Raw genomic sequence first — 16,969 nt, 5'->3', positions numbered from 1 at the left:
TAGTGTAGAGCAGCTTAAGCCCACTCAGTTGTCAGCTTATTAGGTGCACCTAGATAAAACTAATGCAGTCCAGTATTAACAGTGTTGCAATGAATCCCCCATCATGAAGGTTATAATGTTTTTGTCAACCTCCTCTATACCAATGAGGATGGGCTAAAGTACAATTCCACCTCTCTTTGTAATACAATACAGATGAACAGCACCACAAACTACATCCTCCAAAATTAGTATGAAGTTGAATCAACACCTCTCTATATATTATAACGTTCATGACTGTAAGATTTATTGTTTCTGACTGGATTAGATGAAGATTTACTTAATAAACTTGCAACTGATTGTAACGATGTTGACTCTATAACAACGCCGTCTCTGTACCCATCTGTCAGCTTGGCCGAAATCTACATCGTGATTGGTCGTCTTTGCTGCTGTGCCATTTGCTCATTGGCTCACCGACGGCCATGTGCTATGGATGCTGACTCATAGCGAAAAAGAGGGGGAAGAGAGTGCGAGTGTTACTTTGTCTGTGTTTTAAGACCAAAATGTAAAGAGGACAAGTGCATGGCCATCTGTAAGCAAAAATAGGTCACACTAGTGCAACTACAAACCTCTCTCTCCCTCTCTCTCTCGCGCGCTCTCTCTCTCTCTCTCTCTCTCTCTCTCTCTCTCACACCTCTTTCTGTCTTGCTGTCTTTTTCTCTCCTCCTGTGCTGTCAAGGTTTTGCCATCTAATTATAAATTTATTTGTGTGCCTCTCTCTCTCTCCATTGTCTTTCTTTCCGTCTGTCTTTGCTCTTTATACATCACTACCCCCATCGCCTGTTGTTGCCATGACTACCTCGCAGTGTGCTGACATGCACGGATACCTAGAGGATGAGTTGCTCAAGTAGATCATTAGAAATCTACTGTGTTCCACTAGCTTTTGTGTGTGTTTGTGTGTGTGTGTGATGTATGTGCATGTGTGCTCTATGTGTGATAACTTGTTGTTTCCAAATGGAGGAAATCCATAGCTGGTCGAGTGGCCATGAAGTGGTGTGGTCAAATTGGAATGATGGCTAGATAGCTTTCACTCTGCCTCCAACCATTTATAGATTCATAGCTCAGCCTGATTATAATATGAGCACCATGAGATGGAGGCAATTATTTATTTGATTAATTTTCCTCCCTCACTCTTGCTATTTTAAGATTTTCATCAAACATTCTGCCACAAGATATCAGATTAGATGAAAACAGCTACAATAATATGGATGGATGATTGCTAGAGTACAAGTTGCAGTTAGTGGATCAAGGCACACATAGCATTTCTAGTTCAAAACAACATGGCCTCACAAAGGCCAAATTAATCATCAAGTTGGAATCAGTGAATGTTTAGCAACTTTGTTGATAAGTTAATCAACTAATCATTTAATCTCTAGATCTTGTTTTGTTGATGAGCAATTAAGCTGCATGCAAACACTGTAGACAAATGAATAGGGAGAGTGGAGGAAAAGTAATGTAGACACAGGCTTGAAAATACAGTAACAGCAGCAGCATAACTTCCATTTTCAGGTCAAGTGCATGTCAAGGAATGTGTGAGAACCACAATTACCGCAATTTAAACTCTACACTTTTGAAATCCTGCTGTTGTTTTAATCTTTCTCCCATTTATAATCTTTCTTCTCCCACCCTTCTTTTCTTTTAGCTAAGGATAGGTATCCACACAGGTTCGGTGTTGGCAGGCGTGGTCGGGGTTAAAATGCCACGTTACTGCCTGTTTGGGAACAATGTGACACTGGCCAGCAAGTTTGAATCGGGGAGCCACCCAAGGTGTATCAATGTTAGTCCCACAACTTACCAGTAAGTAACGGCACTGTACATAAACACAAACAGATGTGCATGTACACAAACATATATGCAATCTTGTTTTCAACCATGTTGCCTAGGTGTGCAGCGGATCATAAAACTCACTTTTAGGAACCTATCACTAATCAGTCACAAAAATCATTTCAACCGCTCTGAAGTCAGTGTAAACCGTCAAAAACTCACTAAATAATGTTATCCTTTTACTTTGTTATGGTAGTTTATGGTGTTTTTTTCTTAATAAAAACACTAAATTCATATGATAAGGAAATAAATATTGTATTTTAATGGTTTAAATAAATCTTGTCAAGTAATCATTTTCAATTAACTGAACCTGAATGCATCATAATGTAACTGAACGGAACCTTGGTCCGTTAGCAGTTGGCGATGCTGCTATCTGTACTAGCTCTCCTCCTGTCAATTTAAACACGCACTGGTTGTTTACAATGAAACATGAGATCGGCAAAGAGAAATAATTACTTTTGATTTCCTAATTACATTTTTCACATAATATCAGCTGATAACGACAGTCAGTAAAACTTTATTTATCACTGTGATGGTTAATGCTAAACTGCGTAATTAAACCACGGTTCACGTGTGTGCCGAACCGTGAAGGGGGATCCTTTTGGATCACAGATCAACAGTGGTCCGTTACACCACTAATGGCGCCATGCCAATAAATGCTTTTTAATGGTACTTTACGAGATATTCTCTTTTTCTCTCAACAGGTTGCTGAAAGACGACCGTTCTTTTTCATTTGTCCCTCGCTCCCGGCTGGAGCTCCCAGAGAATTTTCCCAAAGAGATCACAGGGACATGTTATTTCCTGGAGGCGGGAACATCTCACAGCCATGCCTCATTGACCAGCTCTCGCTCCGCCCCCCCGGCCTCTATGAGGAAAGTCTCCTACAGCATTGGGACCATGTTTCTAAGAGAAACAAGTTTGTAGGTCCCACACACAGACTAGGATACAAAGGTATTCATTGTGTGAGAGGCTGGATTTGAACCTGTGGAACATGCAGGATATGGATCACATGGATCTTGGGATATGCAATATATTCTATTAAAACTTGGATTCAGACCTGTGAGATGGCCTATATGAATGAAACTTTAAAATAATGCTCTCATTATCGCTGAAAAAGAACAACATGCCCTCATTTTCTCTGAGCGATGGAGATATGGTTCAAAAGACTTGAGGATCAGCTACTGTGCTAGTCTCACATGGACCCTTCCCTAAGGAAGTGTGCTGATTGGGTCAATTAGCAGAGAAACCTTAATATAAAACATAGTGATCAAGCTGGATTCCTCAGCTCTGTACCTGGTTTCTAGTTCCCTACAGTGTTCCTCTCTCACAAACTGTACCCTGACGTGACGTCCAGAGGAAACAATGCTAGGAGAACCTGGGGAGAGACCATTTACTTGACCATTGTTGCACTCATTAGTAACTGAGAAGTGCAAACAGAACCAATCCACTTTCCATTAACAAAGTGGATGCAGAGGAATCAAGATGTAAGGACTCAAAGAAGATGGCAACATCGTCACAAATGTTTGCTGTGCATCATGGCCTCTTGTACACAGAAGACCACTACTGAGGACAATACAGCTCCACTTCCAACTGTCCCTAAATCATGTCATGCTTAACCAAACATATTTCAAACATCTGCTGCTTGTTATATCCACCTGACATTCTAGGATCAGTTTGTAGGTGTGGGGAGCGAGGATTGAGAGGCATAAACAAGATTAGGTTTGAAAAGGGGTCATCAAAAGACAAATGCCAAAAACACTAGTACTAAGCTGATGTTGGAACCCTTTCTGCTTCTAACCCACAGCAAACTGTAATCAACAACAATCCAGCCATTTCATTGCAGGTAATATGTTTAGGACTGAAAATTATTCCCAGCTCAGTGCCTTTTTACTGCTCAAGTCAGGACAAGTACAGGATGGGTTAATTTTGAATATTTGAAAAGAAAAAAAGACACAAGGAGCGCTTTATTTATCTTGTGTTTCTACTTATTTTAAGACATTTTCAACGACACTTTATATACACTGGAGGGTCCGAGATTTAAATGAGGGAATGACATGTGCCAAAGGTTACGAGCCACTTTTGGAGTCCCGACTGGTTGTGTCTTTGATTTTGAGACGGCCGGAGTGATTGGCAAGATAAATGAAGCGCTTCTCAAATAGTTCAAATATTTAAAATGATATCAGCTGTTTCTTTGTTCAGATCAACCAATAAATAACACAATATAGTACTAATAATATAGCACTATACTTACTTGTACACATAGTCACAGATTGCATGCTTGACACAGTTGACATTTACATACATTATGTTTTTTAATTGCATTGTTTTTTACCATGTGGATATAAAAGTAAACACTAGCCCCAAAGAAATGTAACAAGATTCAAATTTAAGTCTATTAAATTACTGGTAGACTGAGTATGATTTACTCAGTGGAAATCTCAGACCTATCAAACACTTCTGCGTATCTCAACAACCCAAACAATGGAAAATAAGTTTTGTCCAAGAGAAACTTCATAAACTTGGTATATTTGGGTACTTATTTAATTTAACTTGCACTACATTCCTGCCATTGTTCTCTTTGTTTGCTGACATCACACAGATGTGACATCAGTGAAGTACAAATCATACATCAAGTTTATATCCAATTGAACAGCTGACTGTTAAAGGCCCTCAAAAAAAAACATTTGTAGGAGGCATTAGTTTCCATAAAATATTATGTTTTTGATGTGAGATTTTTCAACATCAAATCCTAATTTAAATGTATTATTGATAACATAAACATTCTGAGATGATCTAGGTTGTTTAAATTTGAATAAGTGGTAGTACCTTTGCGTACTTACCTTCTTGATAAGTGTTTTTCTCAATTGTACAACGACATCACAATATGACTTAATAACTAAACTGTTAATAGCTGCTCTTCAAAAAGGCAGAATACATTTTTGACAATGGAAAAACTCCAGCACATGTTTACTCTAACTTTTGAATCACAAAACTCCACCAGGAATGGAATGAAAATAGCGTAATGCAATTTCAATTTCAATTTTGCCAAATGACATAGTGGTTGCTGTACCTTTATAAGTAAAAATACAATGTGCCAAATACATTCTTAATCATCACCAGCTAATCTTTATACAGCAAAAATATTTAGTTCCTGCTGTCTGCTATGTAAGTTCAGTTGTTAAAGGCAGGACCAGCACATTCTGACAGCCAAACACTTTGTCTTCTAACTGGCCTTGGAGGGGATTCAACAGGAACATATGCTGGCTTTAATATGCAAAGCACAGCTCGTGGGAAAACATCCGAAGGATCATTTACTTGGGACATGAAAATGAATGCCCATCTGGTCGAAAGATTCACCCGCTAAAAGGCATTGTTGCCTCTACCTAAGAACAACATCAGCCATATATGAAGAAAGGATGGGATGAGGGAATATAGAGATTTAATTTCGACCTGCCAGTGTTTAAATCAAAGATAGTTTACAATGATTAAAACTTTGGTCAAAGGTTACTATTGTCAAACATAAGTATAACAACTGTCATCAGATTCCCCGACTGATGCACATTTACAGCATTTTCTGTAAAGGTCCTTTTACATTTTGGCAATGAAAATAGACATTTTTCAGAATGTTTTTCCATACATCCCAAAGTCGTATCCATGTTTTTTGTAAATAAAAATGACTAAAACCTACTTTCAAAATAATTTCCTGTTACTTCAAATATACTATGCAATATCAAATTAATAATTGACTAGGCAACACCTAAAGATGAATCCATTAATTCAAAGACTTGGGAGCATAGTTTTTAGCCTCAAAATATCAGGAACAGAATAAAATGTGTATTTACTCTAAATTAGGTGCCATTGTTAGTGTCAGCCTTGTTATCGTAACCCTAGGGACTTTAATTACAGTACAAAATTGATTCAAAGACAACTAGAAATGTAAGTCAGTAGATTCCTTTTTTTCTACACCTGATAGTGAGCAGCATAACATTTAATTGCTTTGTGCCACCTCCGCAAAAAAGTTTATTTGAAACTAAAGATCTAAAACATTTGTGTTTTTGTGATATTACAGAGAACCAGAATCTGCAACAACTACCTGGGACATCAGTGAAACATATATTGTGTATATGCACACATCAGTGGTTCAGAAGATTAACACTTCGATGTTTCTCTTTATAGTAATGTTGACATGCCTGCCTAAAAAAGACCAATAGGTTCAATACAATTGCCAAATACACTAGAGAATTGTTCATTTCTTTATCAAAAACCCATGAGAAGTTTCCGGGTCTTGAAGCCCTTGGGAAAGTTGATAATATATATTTTTGCCCTGATGATAAAGTAAAGTAAACTAAATGCAACATGGTCAATTTTATAGAGCATTCTTCTGAGAGGTACCTAAAGAGTGTAGCTATATTTTAGTCAAATCTAAATCCCATATGGACAATTGAACCCATCAGAAGTACCTTGTGTAAAAGCTTCTTTTAGTGGGTCAATCTAGGGACATAGAACAAGCAACAATTTGACGTTACTCAGGGAAGAAGATGTATGGCAACCCCATAGCCCCATATGGTGCAGTTTTCCATGGTACACTTCAGTAAATAATGATAGCCATGTTACTAGTTTAGCTGCCTACCTGCCATTGCAAACTCTGTTTACTGTGTTTGACCGCACACAGTATCGGAACCCATCGGCTATCAGTTTGATAACGGATAAGCTCCTGGGGGCGAGGGGCTATATTTCTGGGGTTCTGATGTAGCCAGCGGATATCCGGGCAAAGACTTATTTTTGTGTGCTGCACTTTTTTTCAGTCGGATTAACAACTTGAGAGGTGAGACTGGAAATGGTGTTGAGAGACTGGACATGACGACTGGGTTGTTTTACAAGTAGCCAATTTACAAGCTAATTTTAAACCGATAAAAAGCTAAATCATGGGCAGACAATAGGCGTAGGACTCGAAAATTGCATTTCAGCCAATGCATTCTGCCTCCTTTGCTCTCCTCATAGACTGTTTACCTGCATTCAAAGACAGTTTGAACGTGATTAGTCCATACTACGCAGACTACAAATTGAAACCAGAATGTTGCCTATAGAGATTAGACAATACATAAAAAGAGCACTTTTGCATCGTATCAAGCAGTAATAAAATAATAATTTATTTTGGGTTCCCATAAGGTAGATGAACCACTCTTAAGTGTATTTGACAGTCGTGTTATTGAGCCTGGGATTTCATAAATATATCCTTGCGATTTTTTTACAATGAATATATACATTTATGTGCACTAAATGAATCAATTGTAGCATAAATGTAGTGCAGGTGTCATTTACATACAACTTCAGCAGAGCCAGAATTCTGTTTCTCGGCTAAATAAAGGACATTACACCAGCGTTACACCCACGCAACTTGTGTCCAACTCTCATGTCTCCAAGTCTGTAAGTTCTCAGCATAATATTAAAACGTTTGGTCAGATCTTACAAGTCTTGCTGTAATGAAGCAGAGGGGTTGCAGGTACTGGTTCTCTACCATGTTGTTGTCACTAATGGACCATCAAACTGCAGTGCATACTGTAGGTCACATACTCAGACACAGGCTTCCATCACAGTTACATTGGCAATACAACTGAGCTGTACTGAATAAGCTGTGTAAAACAATGAATATGAGAAAATGTTGTCATGAGCCTGAGGTATGTCAGGGAGGGTCCAGTATTAAGTGAGCAAAAGCCAAATACATCGGGAACTCCAGCAACACTGCTTGTCTGTGTGAGTCAGTGCGAGTGTGTGTGTGTGTGTGTGTGTGTGTGTGTGTCAAACAATATAAGAACATATTGAGATTGCAAATGTACAAACATAATAATTTGTTATTTAACGCCTATTGTACTTATAACAAATCTGTACAATTTAGATCTATTTAATATATAAACTATGGAAATTGTTATAAAATCAGCTGATTTCTTTTTTGGGCTATAATTCACAAAATGATTTGAATTAATCACTTGTTTCACTGCTTTGTTGTCCGTTTTCTATTTCAGATACTTTGTGTCAGTATATGTGCCATCTAAAGCCAGTCTGGGTTTCCCAACATGCCAGCGTCAAACAAAATCTTCACACCCTCAAGTGTTTTCTTTTTCAAGTATTTAGAAAAAAAAATGTAGATTTTTCCATGGACACTATTGTACTTTTTTACTACACATCTCATTTTGAATGATGGATTTATGAAGCAGCTGAATGAGCAAGACACTGTCATTTTTATTGAAAGACAAATTTGCTTAACATATGTTTATTGCAGGACATTGTTGTAAACTGTCTTGTTGCCAAGATTAACTTCACCCCCACTGATTTGCAGTAGAGTGGTTCTAAGCTGATGGGAAACTGGTCCCTATTTGTTTAACATTAGCCTGGTTTCAACAGCAGAAACAAACATGGTGGGTGCTTGCCATCCATGTCCATTGTTCACAAAAAACTTCAGCCCTCCTTAAGGATGCACATTACTCCACCAATCTCCAATCTGTAAAGCTTCACCCATATGAGAATAGTAGCTTCCATAACATTTGCTCACCATCTCAGTTTAAGATTAATATAATAATTGTGACATTTCACTGGGATCTCTCTCAGCTGTCACTTTGGAAACCATTAGTCGATGTCACGTGTCAAAAATTTCAGACAGTGTTTTGTACTTTGATGTCATGTTGTAAACTTGCAGAGCTGATCTTGGACATTAACCATGTTTGATTCTGTCGTTGGAATCAGGTGTGTATGTGGAAGAGGCTTGATGACAGCTGTTTGTTTTTGACTGAAATTAAGGGCACATCTTCTGTCTTATATGATGTAAATTAAAAAAACACGAAGTATCTTTAATAAGGAAGAAAGACTGTGGCTGTTACTGTTTGTACATGCATTTACACATTTTTTTATATGGTGAACATGTGACTCTCTGAAGATGCATTTGATTGTATGACAGAGAGAAGTGGAAGTAATCATAGTTTTATAGAATTTTATATGTCATTCATTTCTCTTTCTGTTTTTTTCATTACGTTGTAGCATTTTAAATTTCCCAAAAGAAATATTGAAATATAATCCTTCAACAGAGTAGTTATGAATGCATCTACAGAATAACATGGATTAACGAAACCCAGTGCTGGACCAGGCAATATATATATTTAAATCAGGAGAGACTTCAATAAAATGTAACAATAATTTATTACACATGCATAAGAATGAATTGTACAAAGTCTTTGGCTATTGGACTCCACGGCCAAGCCATATATCAGAGGGGCCCAACGCTGAGATCAGCTAAACACAATCCCCCCTGGAGTCCAGGCACTGGTGGTGGTGATTATGATTCAATTCAATTCAGATTATTTTGTATAGCCCGAAATCACAAATACAATTTTGCCTCAGAGGGCTTTACAATCTGTACACATGCGACATCCTCTGTCCCGGAACCCTCACATCGGCCCAGGAAAAACTCCCCTAGAAAAAACCCTTAACAGGGAGAAAAAAGGAAGAAACCTATGGGAGAGCGACAGAGGAGGGATCCTTCTCCCAGGATGGACAGAATGCAATAGATGTCATGTGTACCGAATGAACAACATAACAGAGTTACAACACATTCAATGTATATGACATCATGATTCATATAATCAGAGTAGTAGCAGAGTAACGAAGGAAAAATGAAGACTACTTATAATACCAGCAGCAATGACTATAGTAGAATTTAAATAAAGATATAGGGAATAGTATTAGTAACGTGACTAATAATAATAATAATCGAAGTAGCAGTGGGTGTCAGCCAGGTCCCAGCAGGAGGCACGACCACGGTCCAGGTACCACAATGATTTGTGGAAACTGCGAGGCGAGAAAGCAAAAAAAGGGGTTCAGGGTGGAAGCAAAGCCCCCCCCCAATCACCTGATAGAGTATTCAAGGGGACAGAGTAATGAGTATGAGAGCTTCATATATATATTTTTTTTTAGGTCCAGAATTATCTCACTTTAATTACTTCCTCTTGTGTCTGGTTTTCAGGTGCTGTTGTTCCTCAACTTCAATGAGCTTTATGTTATTATGAGGTGACCTTCTGCCCACCAAATTTATACTAATCTTTTGGCTTTAACAAGCCTCTTCATTCACCTTAGGGGGGTTCAGGCACGAACAAAACCTGTAATAACCCCCTTGATGGCAGCAGAAACAAGTGGTGAACGCGACACTGATAATTCGTCATTTTTGAGGTTGAAATAGAAAACTTGTTAACAAACAGTTGCTTATTTATACATTCAGTTAAGGAGAAACATCAATCATCAGGAGTTACATTTCTGACCACCTTGTGAATTTAATCCATTATTCACTTTCTTTATGCTCTGTATTTGGTCTCCACCATCTCTTGAGGGAAATAACTGGCTCTTTAGCTGCTAAATACTCCACTTAGTTCAACAATGGCGGCTGAGGATCAGGAGAGCAGGTTGCCAGTAATCTGATCGCATGTCCTTGGGCTGCTGGGGTGGAAACCAATTTTATGAGACTGGTGACATTAAACCAAAACAGTAAAGTTGCTGGCCAAACAAAAAAACAAAAAAATTTGCTGAATTCTCTCTGCAATGTTGAGGGGAGCCGCAGATTCAAGTGATTATTCTCTGTAGGTTTCATTATTACAAAAGACTTATCTCATATTGGCATTTGATATGATATTATTGTAAAGATCAATTATCGTTAAGTATCAATTTTAATCCAGATTAACCTAAACTGGTTTTCTCATATATGGCTTAAAATATATCTAGATTCAACAGTTTTAAAGACCCTGTACAGCAGGTCCACCCACATGGATGTTTTCACTTGTAGCCTGCTTACAGCTCTTGTCAAGACTGTGTTGGCCTGTACAGACTGTGATTGACTCAAAAATCTCATCCACTCTCCTGTTATGTGCTAGTCTTATTAGGTGACATCATGTAATATTCAGCATGGCCCCACCCATCCCCCTCTTTACCAGTGGTCTAATCATAGAATCAGAGAAGGATCATAATAATCTTTACGATCCTTCACAACTGATAAGGATTTTAAAAAATCTGTGCAAATTGGTGGAAACAATAATTACATTTGGTTTTCTCTGTCTTTGCAGGTATTAGCTTGTGTTCAGGTCCTTCAGAAGTGTGACTGTAAACCAAATTTTTTCCCTGGTTTTACTATTTTATCAGTTACAATGCGCCAATTCCACAAATTTTTGTTATCTGTCCCAGCTTTCATGAGCACCTTCTGAACAGTGATGTGTGCACTGGTGGTTGAAATTAATCTTATTTAACTTAGTCTGCGAGTACTCACTCAAGATGTAACTAAACCTGTTAATACAAAAGCACTGATGTATGTAAAAGACAAGATGTTAGCCAACCAATGTGAATGTTCAAGAGGCCTTCAAATTGTGTTGATCATTTTCAACTTGCATGCAATTTGCTAAATGAAATTGGTTGCCATGTAAACTATGGTAACCATCAGAGTATTCTTGCTGTCTCCTGTTATGTTTGTTATTCTTGTGCAGCTCTCTGTAGAAATCCTCTCACACAGTGCAGCTTCAATTAGTAATAACAGTCAAATAACACTGAAGCCGGAAGCTTGCAAAACGCGCAATGACAATTCAAATGATGATGTTCATTTCCCTTCCATGCATTCTCATAGTTCTCCCTCCTCTCTGTTCAGTTTTTTATCTTCTCCTCTCACCCTCCAGTCCTCTATCCGTCATTCCGCCCTTTATCTTTTACCGCTTCGCACCCTGTATATGCAAATACGTCCCCATTACACTAATTGGCTCTGGGAGGTTTGAATATTTCAAACCATCCTCACTGCACAGAGGAGTGATTATGGGCTGTGGCATAACATCGCACCAGCTTACTTGCTAGTGGAAACAACACGCAAACACACACGCATTCATTGAAGGTATGAAAAAATGAACAGAGGTCATGTAATTTACGCACTGTGCTTGTCATATTATCCAAATGAAGCAGGGTCGAGTTATGGGATGCTGACAGTATTACAGATTGACAGGGAGTTATGGGGGTGCTGTGGGGTTAAGGTGGGTGTACTGTATATGTGTGTCAGACCACTCTGCATCAGAATGAATTATGCAGCCATTATTCATGGATGCATGTGTAGAGGACTCACTCTCTGATCTCTGTATAGAAGAACATTGAGTGTGGTTTGGTATGTTTTCCTTTCAGCTTGACCTCTAAGGAATAGTTCTACTGTGAGAGAATTGTTTTAGGGATTACAGTACAGGTATTGAATTGTTTTGTTCAAAATTTGACTTTATATCTTTGGAAAACAAAATGTTTCTAAAAGGTATTCAGGAAGCCCAAGGTCAGTTCAAAAACATCACTGGTTTAACACAACAAACAAACTCAACTCTTGGTCCAATTATCCGCAGCTTTCAACTGTATCACAAATTCTTCATTGGTGGGTGGAGTTTGCACAGTTATGGAATATCTGCTGATGTGATAATGATTTCATCAATAGCAGTTTAAGGACTTCTTGTCTGTGTTAGCTCTGTGAAATACTCCAGAAAATCTCGCACTGTAAGCAGACCTTTAAAGAGTTATACTCAAGACGTATTTAAAAACAGAATTTATGACAAGTCTGTCTTCATCAACCTTCATCGGATCAATAAGTTTCCATAGGCACATGTACATGAAGATGTATGAAGAAGGACTGACCTTCATCTTCCTCCTGGTTCTTGTTAGGTAATAAACTGTCAGTGACTCTCACTAACAGGGCGTATCCACTCACACCCACTACAAGACGACCCTGCCAGCCTCCCAGTCTGTGTGTGTGTGTGTGATTGCAAGTGTGTGTATCTGTGTGCATTAGTTCAGTCAAGGGGCATGATCCTCAATAATGAATCATTGCTGCCTTCGTCACTTGTTTTCCATTTTCATTTGTTCTCTCCCTCCATCTTTCTCTCGTCCATCACTTTCTACATTTCTCTCGCTGGCTTCCTCAATTCTTTCACATCACTCTCTTCTTTTTTTCCAAGCCAAGTCCCTCTCTAATCAGCTTGCCCATAAATGTATCTTTTGTACTGCTATTCTATCTTTTACCACCCTTTCAGCTAAATGCAAGTAACATTAAAGTAATCTGAATTCAGGCCGTGGCTCATGTGCTGATCTCCTTATGTCCTTCCCCCAAATCAGTATTCAAACACTGCTTCTCTACAAGATATTTCACCATACAGTAATCATTAGAGTTTTGCTTGATTGTGAAGTGTAACATTGTTCCAACTCACAGAATATTCTTTTTTTAATCAAAGGTACACAATAAATATGACACCATAGTGTGGAAAACGATGGCCTTAACAGCCCTTAAACTACTGAAGGGGAAGCAAAAGAGGAAAACAATATGATCAAGTGTAACTGTTGAAGAATCTTTCCACACAGTGAACTAGATGACAAACTGAAATCCCAGCCGACTTTATCCCAAACAAGCACTAATCCACATGTCCTGCCTTGCTCTGATGTTTTGCACCGGGGTCACCACAGTGTAAAAGAGATGAGCGGGATTGGGGATTAGTGTTGATCCATGCAAATTAAAAGATCATAGAGGCAACCTCACAACTCCCATGAATCTGCATGTGTTTGTGTGAGTGTTTACAGTAAGTGTCTATGTGGGACAGCTTGTAACCACCCCCAACACTTCCAACTCCATGCACATGTGCCTTTTTATTCTGCTGTATGCCTGTATTTGGCTTCCATTAATCCTCATAGGGCAAACAAAGTGATGCATATTCTGTCAACTGGAACATGAATGTATGATGTTCGTAGAAGTCTCTGCAGTCACCCATATGTGAAATCCTGGTTAATCTCAGAGATCTGTATATAATATCTTTGGGACAGCGTATAAAATACACCATTAGCACCGATGTTGCAGAAAAAATATAATCTCAGCTCTACAGACCATTTTAACATCTTTCAGCCCCCATAGAAATCAAATTGTCATTTTAAGCTTTTGTACAGATCATAGACTGTATGTATGAATATATGAATGTCAAGCCCTGTTTGGGCTTGAAGCTTCTAGTAGGGCATTTTGTCTGTCGCCATCTTGTTTTTTGCAACAAGAAGTGACACGAGAAGTACAACTGAACACTGAATAAGACACTTTAGCTGCATCTTAACAAGTGATAATACACAATTCCCTCACTTAACCGTTGTTATGTGTGTTTTGTGTTTTCATGACTTTTGGGAACTTCAAATTGACTTACATTTATTTCCTGGAGATCTACCCTACCCCAACCATAAAGCTACCAGCCTAATCCTAACTCGTACTCTAACCTTATCCAGAACCTAACCTGACCCTACCCTTACATTAAGTCTTCACCCTATAATGTAATGATTTATGTTACGTGAATGTGCATTTTGTTCCGACAACGAAGGCGAGTCCCCTCAATGTGACTGTGTGTAAACAGATTTATGTCCCTATAAGACAAGTAAAAGACACCCACACACGCTGTCAGGCTTTGATGTCAGTCCATCGTTTCTCAAAGGAACTAGAAGGTCACAGATACACAGCTGATTAAACAAACTGCACGTAACTGTTTGTGTGGGTGTGTGCGTGTCTTGTAATGGTGTGATTTAGGGATACGCTCTGAATACCCTCCTACTTCCTGGAACATTGTGTAACTTCATTACCAGGCTCTCATTAGATACTCATTTAGACCAATCAGATTGCTCTGTAATCTAATCATTCAGAATATATTATGAGAGGAATCCATTATTTCTGCAAACATCCAGCTTATTAGAACTGGGACGCCCCACCTGCTGTGTGTTTGTGTCATTGTACATGGTTGGGGATTTATACTGGTCAAGTGAGTACATTTTAGGCCCTCACTTCTTCACTGAGCTGGTTTGGGTTAACATTCGGAGACATTAGAGATATATTGGAGATTTAGCATATTATCTGTAGTCCTGTTGTGCGTGTTTGTGTAGTTTGAGAGAAGGCTTATATGTGTTCATGTGAATGTGTGTGGCCTCCAATTGGGTGGTGTATTGGGAATTACTTTAACTTGATCATTATGACTCATAAAGCCTGGATGTGTTTTTCCCTCAAGTCTATTCTTTTTACATATTTGTCATTATTTGATAGCTGACTGTCTAACATCCTTAACGAGAGCAGGAGAGGAAGTAAAAGGTGATTGTGAGGACCAGAAATGGGAATTGGTTATTTGGCAGATGCTTGAAGAGCGACTTCCAGTAAGTGAGGAAATTAATTTACAGATAGTGTACAAGATGAATGGGAACCGACAAAGGGAGGAGGGAAGTGGAAAAGTAATTAAACAAAGTTAAGTAGTGGATGGAGAGAAATGTGAAAAATGAATAGAGTGAAAGGAAGGAAACACAAATACACAAATCTAAGACTGCCAATAACACTGCCACAGTTGCACTGGTTATTGTTGTTAGAATGGAATAAACATATTCTCAGGCATCTGAGAAAAATTATCTTGGAGAGTATGCCCATCATTTTAAGACAAAGTATATAGGCAGCTATACAGTAAATCAAACAGAGACAGAAGTAGGAAATAATCAAGGAATACAAAGTGCATTTGTTGATTTAATAAAATAAAACACGTCATTTTGTATTTATTATCATTAGTTTTGTTCATATAAAGTACCCAATATGAGTTGAGAGGCCTGAAACATCCCATTTTTCTTAGAGTTAATGACAAGAATCTGAAATCAAGGTTATTTTAGTACATAAAAAAACTATCCCCAAGCCTCATTACAGTCATAAGATAATAGACTGTGAATCAATATGGATGTACAGTAACATCTGTAACATTAAATACTTTTTAAATCATATAATTTAGATAAAATGTTTTCAATTCTTTTTTTATCTAGAGTATTTCAATTTGGGCCATATTTGGAGATAAGGTAAAACAAACAATCTTTATGAGACTCAGCCACCTGTCAATCAAGATAACATGCAACCAAACATTTTTTTCTTTTGGCTTTAAAATGCCACCAATTGACATTAGTGGACAGCTCATAGCTTTAAGAAAAGTGATGACAGCTCCCTCTGATCTGTTTCTGTAACACACCAGTCTAAGTGGCAAGCTATATTATGCCAGCAAAACAACTATGTTGCATATTGGTTTGAGCAAAATTTTAGATACTTGGCACCATGTTATTTTATCTCTATGAAAACAAGTGGTATGCTCAGCCAAAGATGAAATTCTTTACATGCATCCTTTCCCTCCTTAATAAGTTTGGCTATTCCTGCATCATAACAAGCTTTAGCAGCCATGGAGAGTGTAAAACATATATTCCCAATATACAGTATGTTTATACACATATATAGATTTACCACATAAAACATAAAACCACATAAAACATAAAACCCCCAAAATAACACAAGATTCATAGATCATAAGTAGATTAAAGGGAAAACAGCGGATTGGAATGTTCTCAATACTTTCCCCTATTTACTCGCTTTTTCCCTTCCTCTCTTCTGCTTCTTTTCAAAATCCGAAGGCGCAGGCATATATGCGCTGCATAAACACATACTTTACTGTATATAGTGTAATGGCAATGGACAGTCAGGCTTGTCTGCCCACAAGCACGCACAGAGTTTAAATACAGTTTAACAGTAAACATTCCCCCGGCCTGTTTGACATTTGACCTGCATGAACTCGATCTATTCGTCTTCTGTTTCTCAGCTGAAACAACAATCCTCACTGTGTTTGCTTGTGAGAACGTGTTTTTGTGCATGTATTTATTCACAAAAAAACTGATGGGAATTAATTTATGTTTTGATCATTTTTCAAACTTTAGAGGTCAGAACAAGAAAGTAGAAATAAGTGTTTGTATGTGTGTGCATGTTTGTTGGCTTAAAAAACCTTTGGCTTGTTGATGCAACTATGTTATTCATGTTTTCGGTGCCTTTGATCTGACACCGTAGCAAACACATTTTTACTTTTGGAGTAAAACATTTCCATATGCCTTATTAAGAAAGGTTTTTTCTTGCATCCATTTAAAACATATATACTAAGATGTTCAAGTAAAGGTAACATATTTGGACACTGTAATGCAGTTAGTGCCGTCTGATCTGCTTTCATTTGTGATATATTCCTCATCCAGTGAAGGCTGAGTA

The 16,969-nt window shown here is 38.1% G+C and overlaps 1 protein-coding gene across 1 annotated transcript in view; it reads left to right on the top strand.

The window, feature by feature from the left end:
* Positions 1 to 2,784, top strand: part of gucy1a2 (guanylate cyclase 1, soluble, alpha 2) — a 33,207-nt gene extending 30,423 nt beyond the window's left edge. The window contains exons 8-9 of the mRNA XM_054603063.1: positions 1,679 to 1,833; positions 2,565 to 2,784. Coding sequence (XP_054459038.1) covers positions 1,679 to 1,833; positions 2,565 to 2,784 — 375 coding nt within the window. The remainder of the gene's footprint in view (positions 1 to 1,678; positions 1,834 to 2,564) is intronic.
* Positions 2,785 to 16,969: the final 14,185 nt, after the last annotated feature.

Source organism: Anoplopoma fimbria, chromosome 1 (assembly GCF_027596085.1).
Source record: "Anoplopoma fimbria isolate UVic2021 breed Golden Eagle Sablefish chromosome 1, Afim_UVic_2022, whole genome shotgun sequence".
In the NCBI taxonomy this organism is placed as follows: Eukaryota; Metazoa; Chordata; class Actinopteri; order Perciformes; family Anoplopomatidae; genus Anoplopoma; species Anoplopoma fimbria.
The sequence above is the reverse complement of the archived record's forward strand: the minus strand, read 5'-3'. Positions and strand labels throughout refer to the sequence as shown.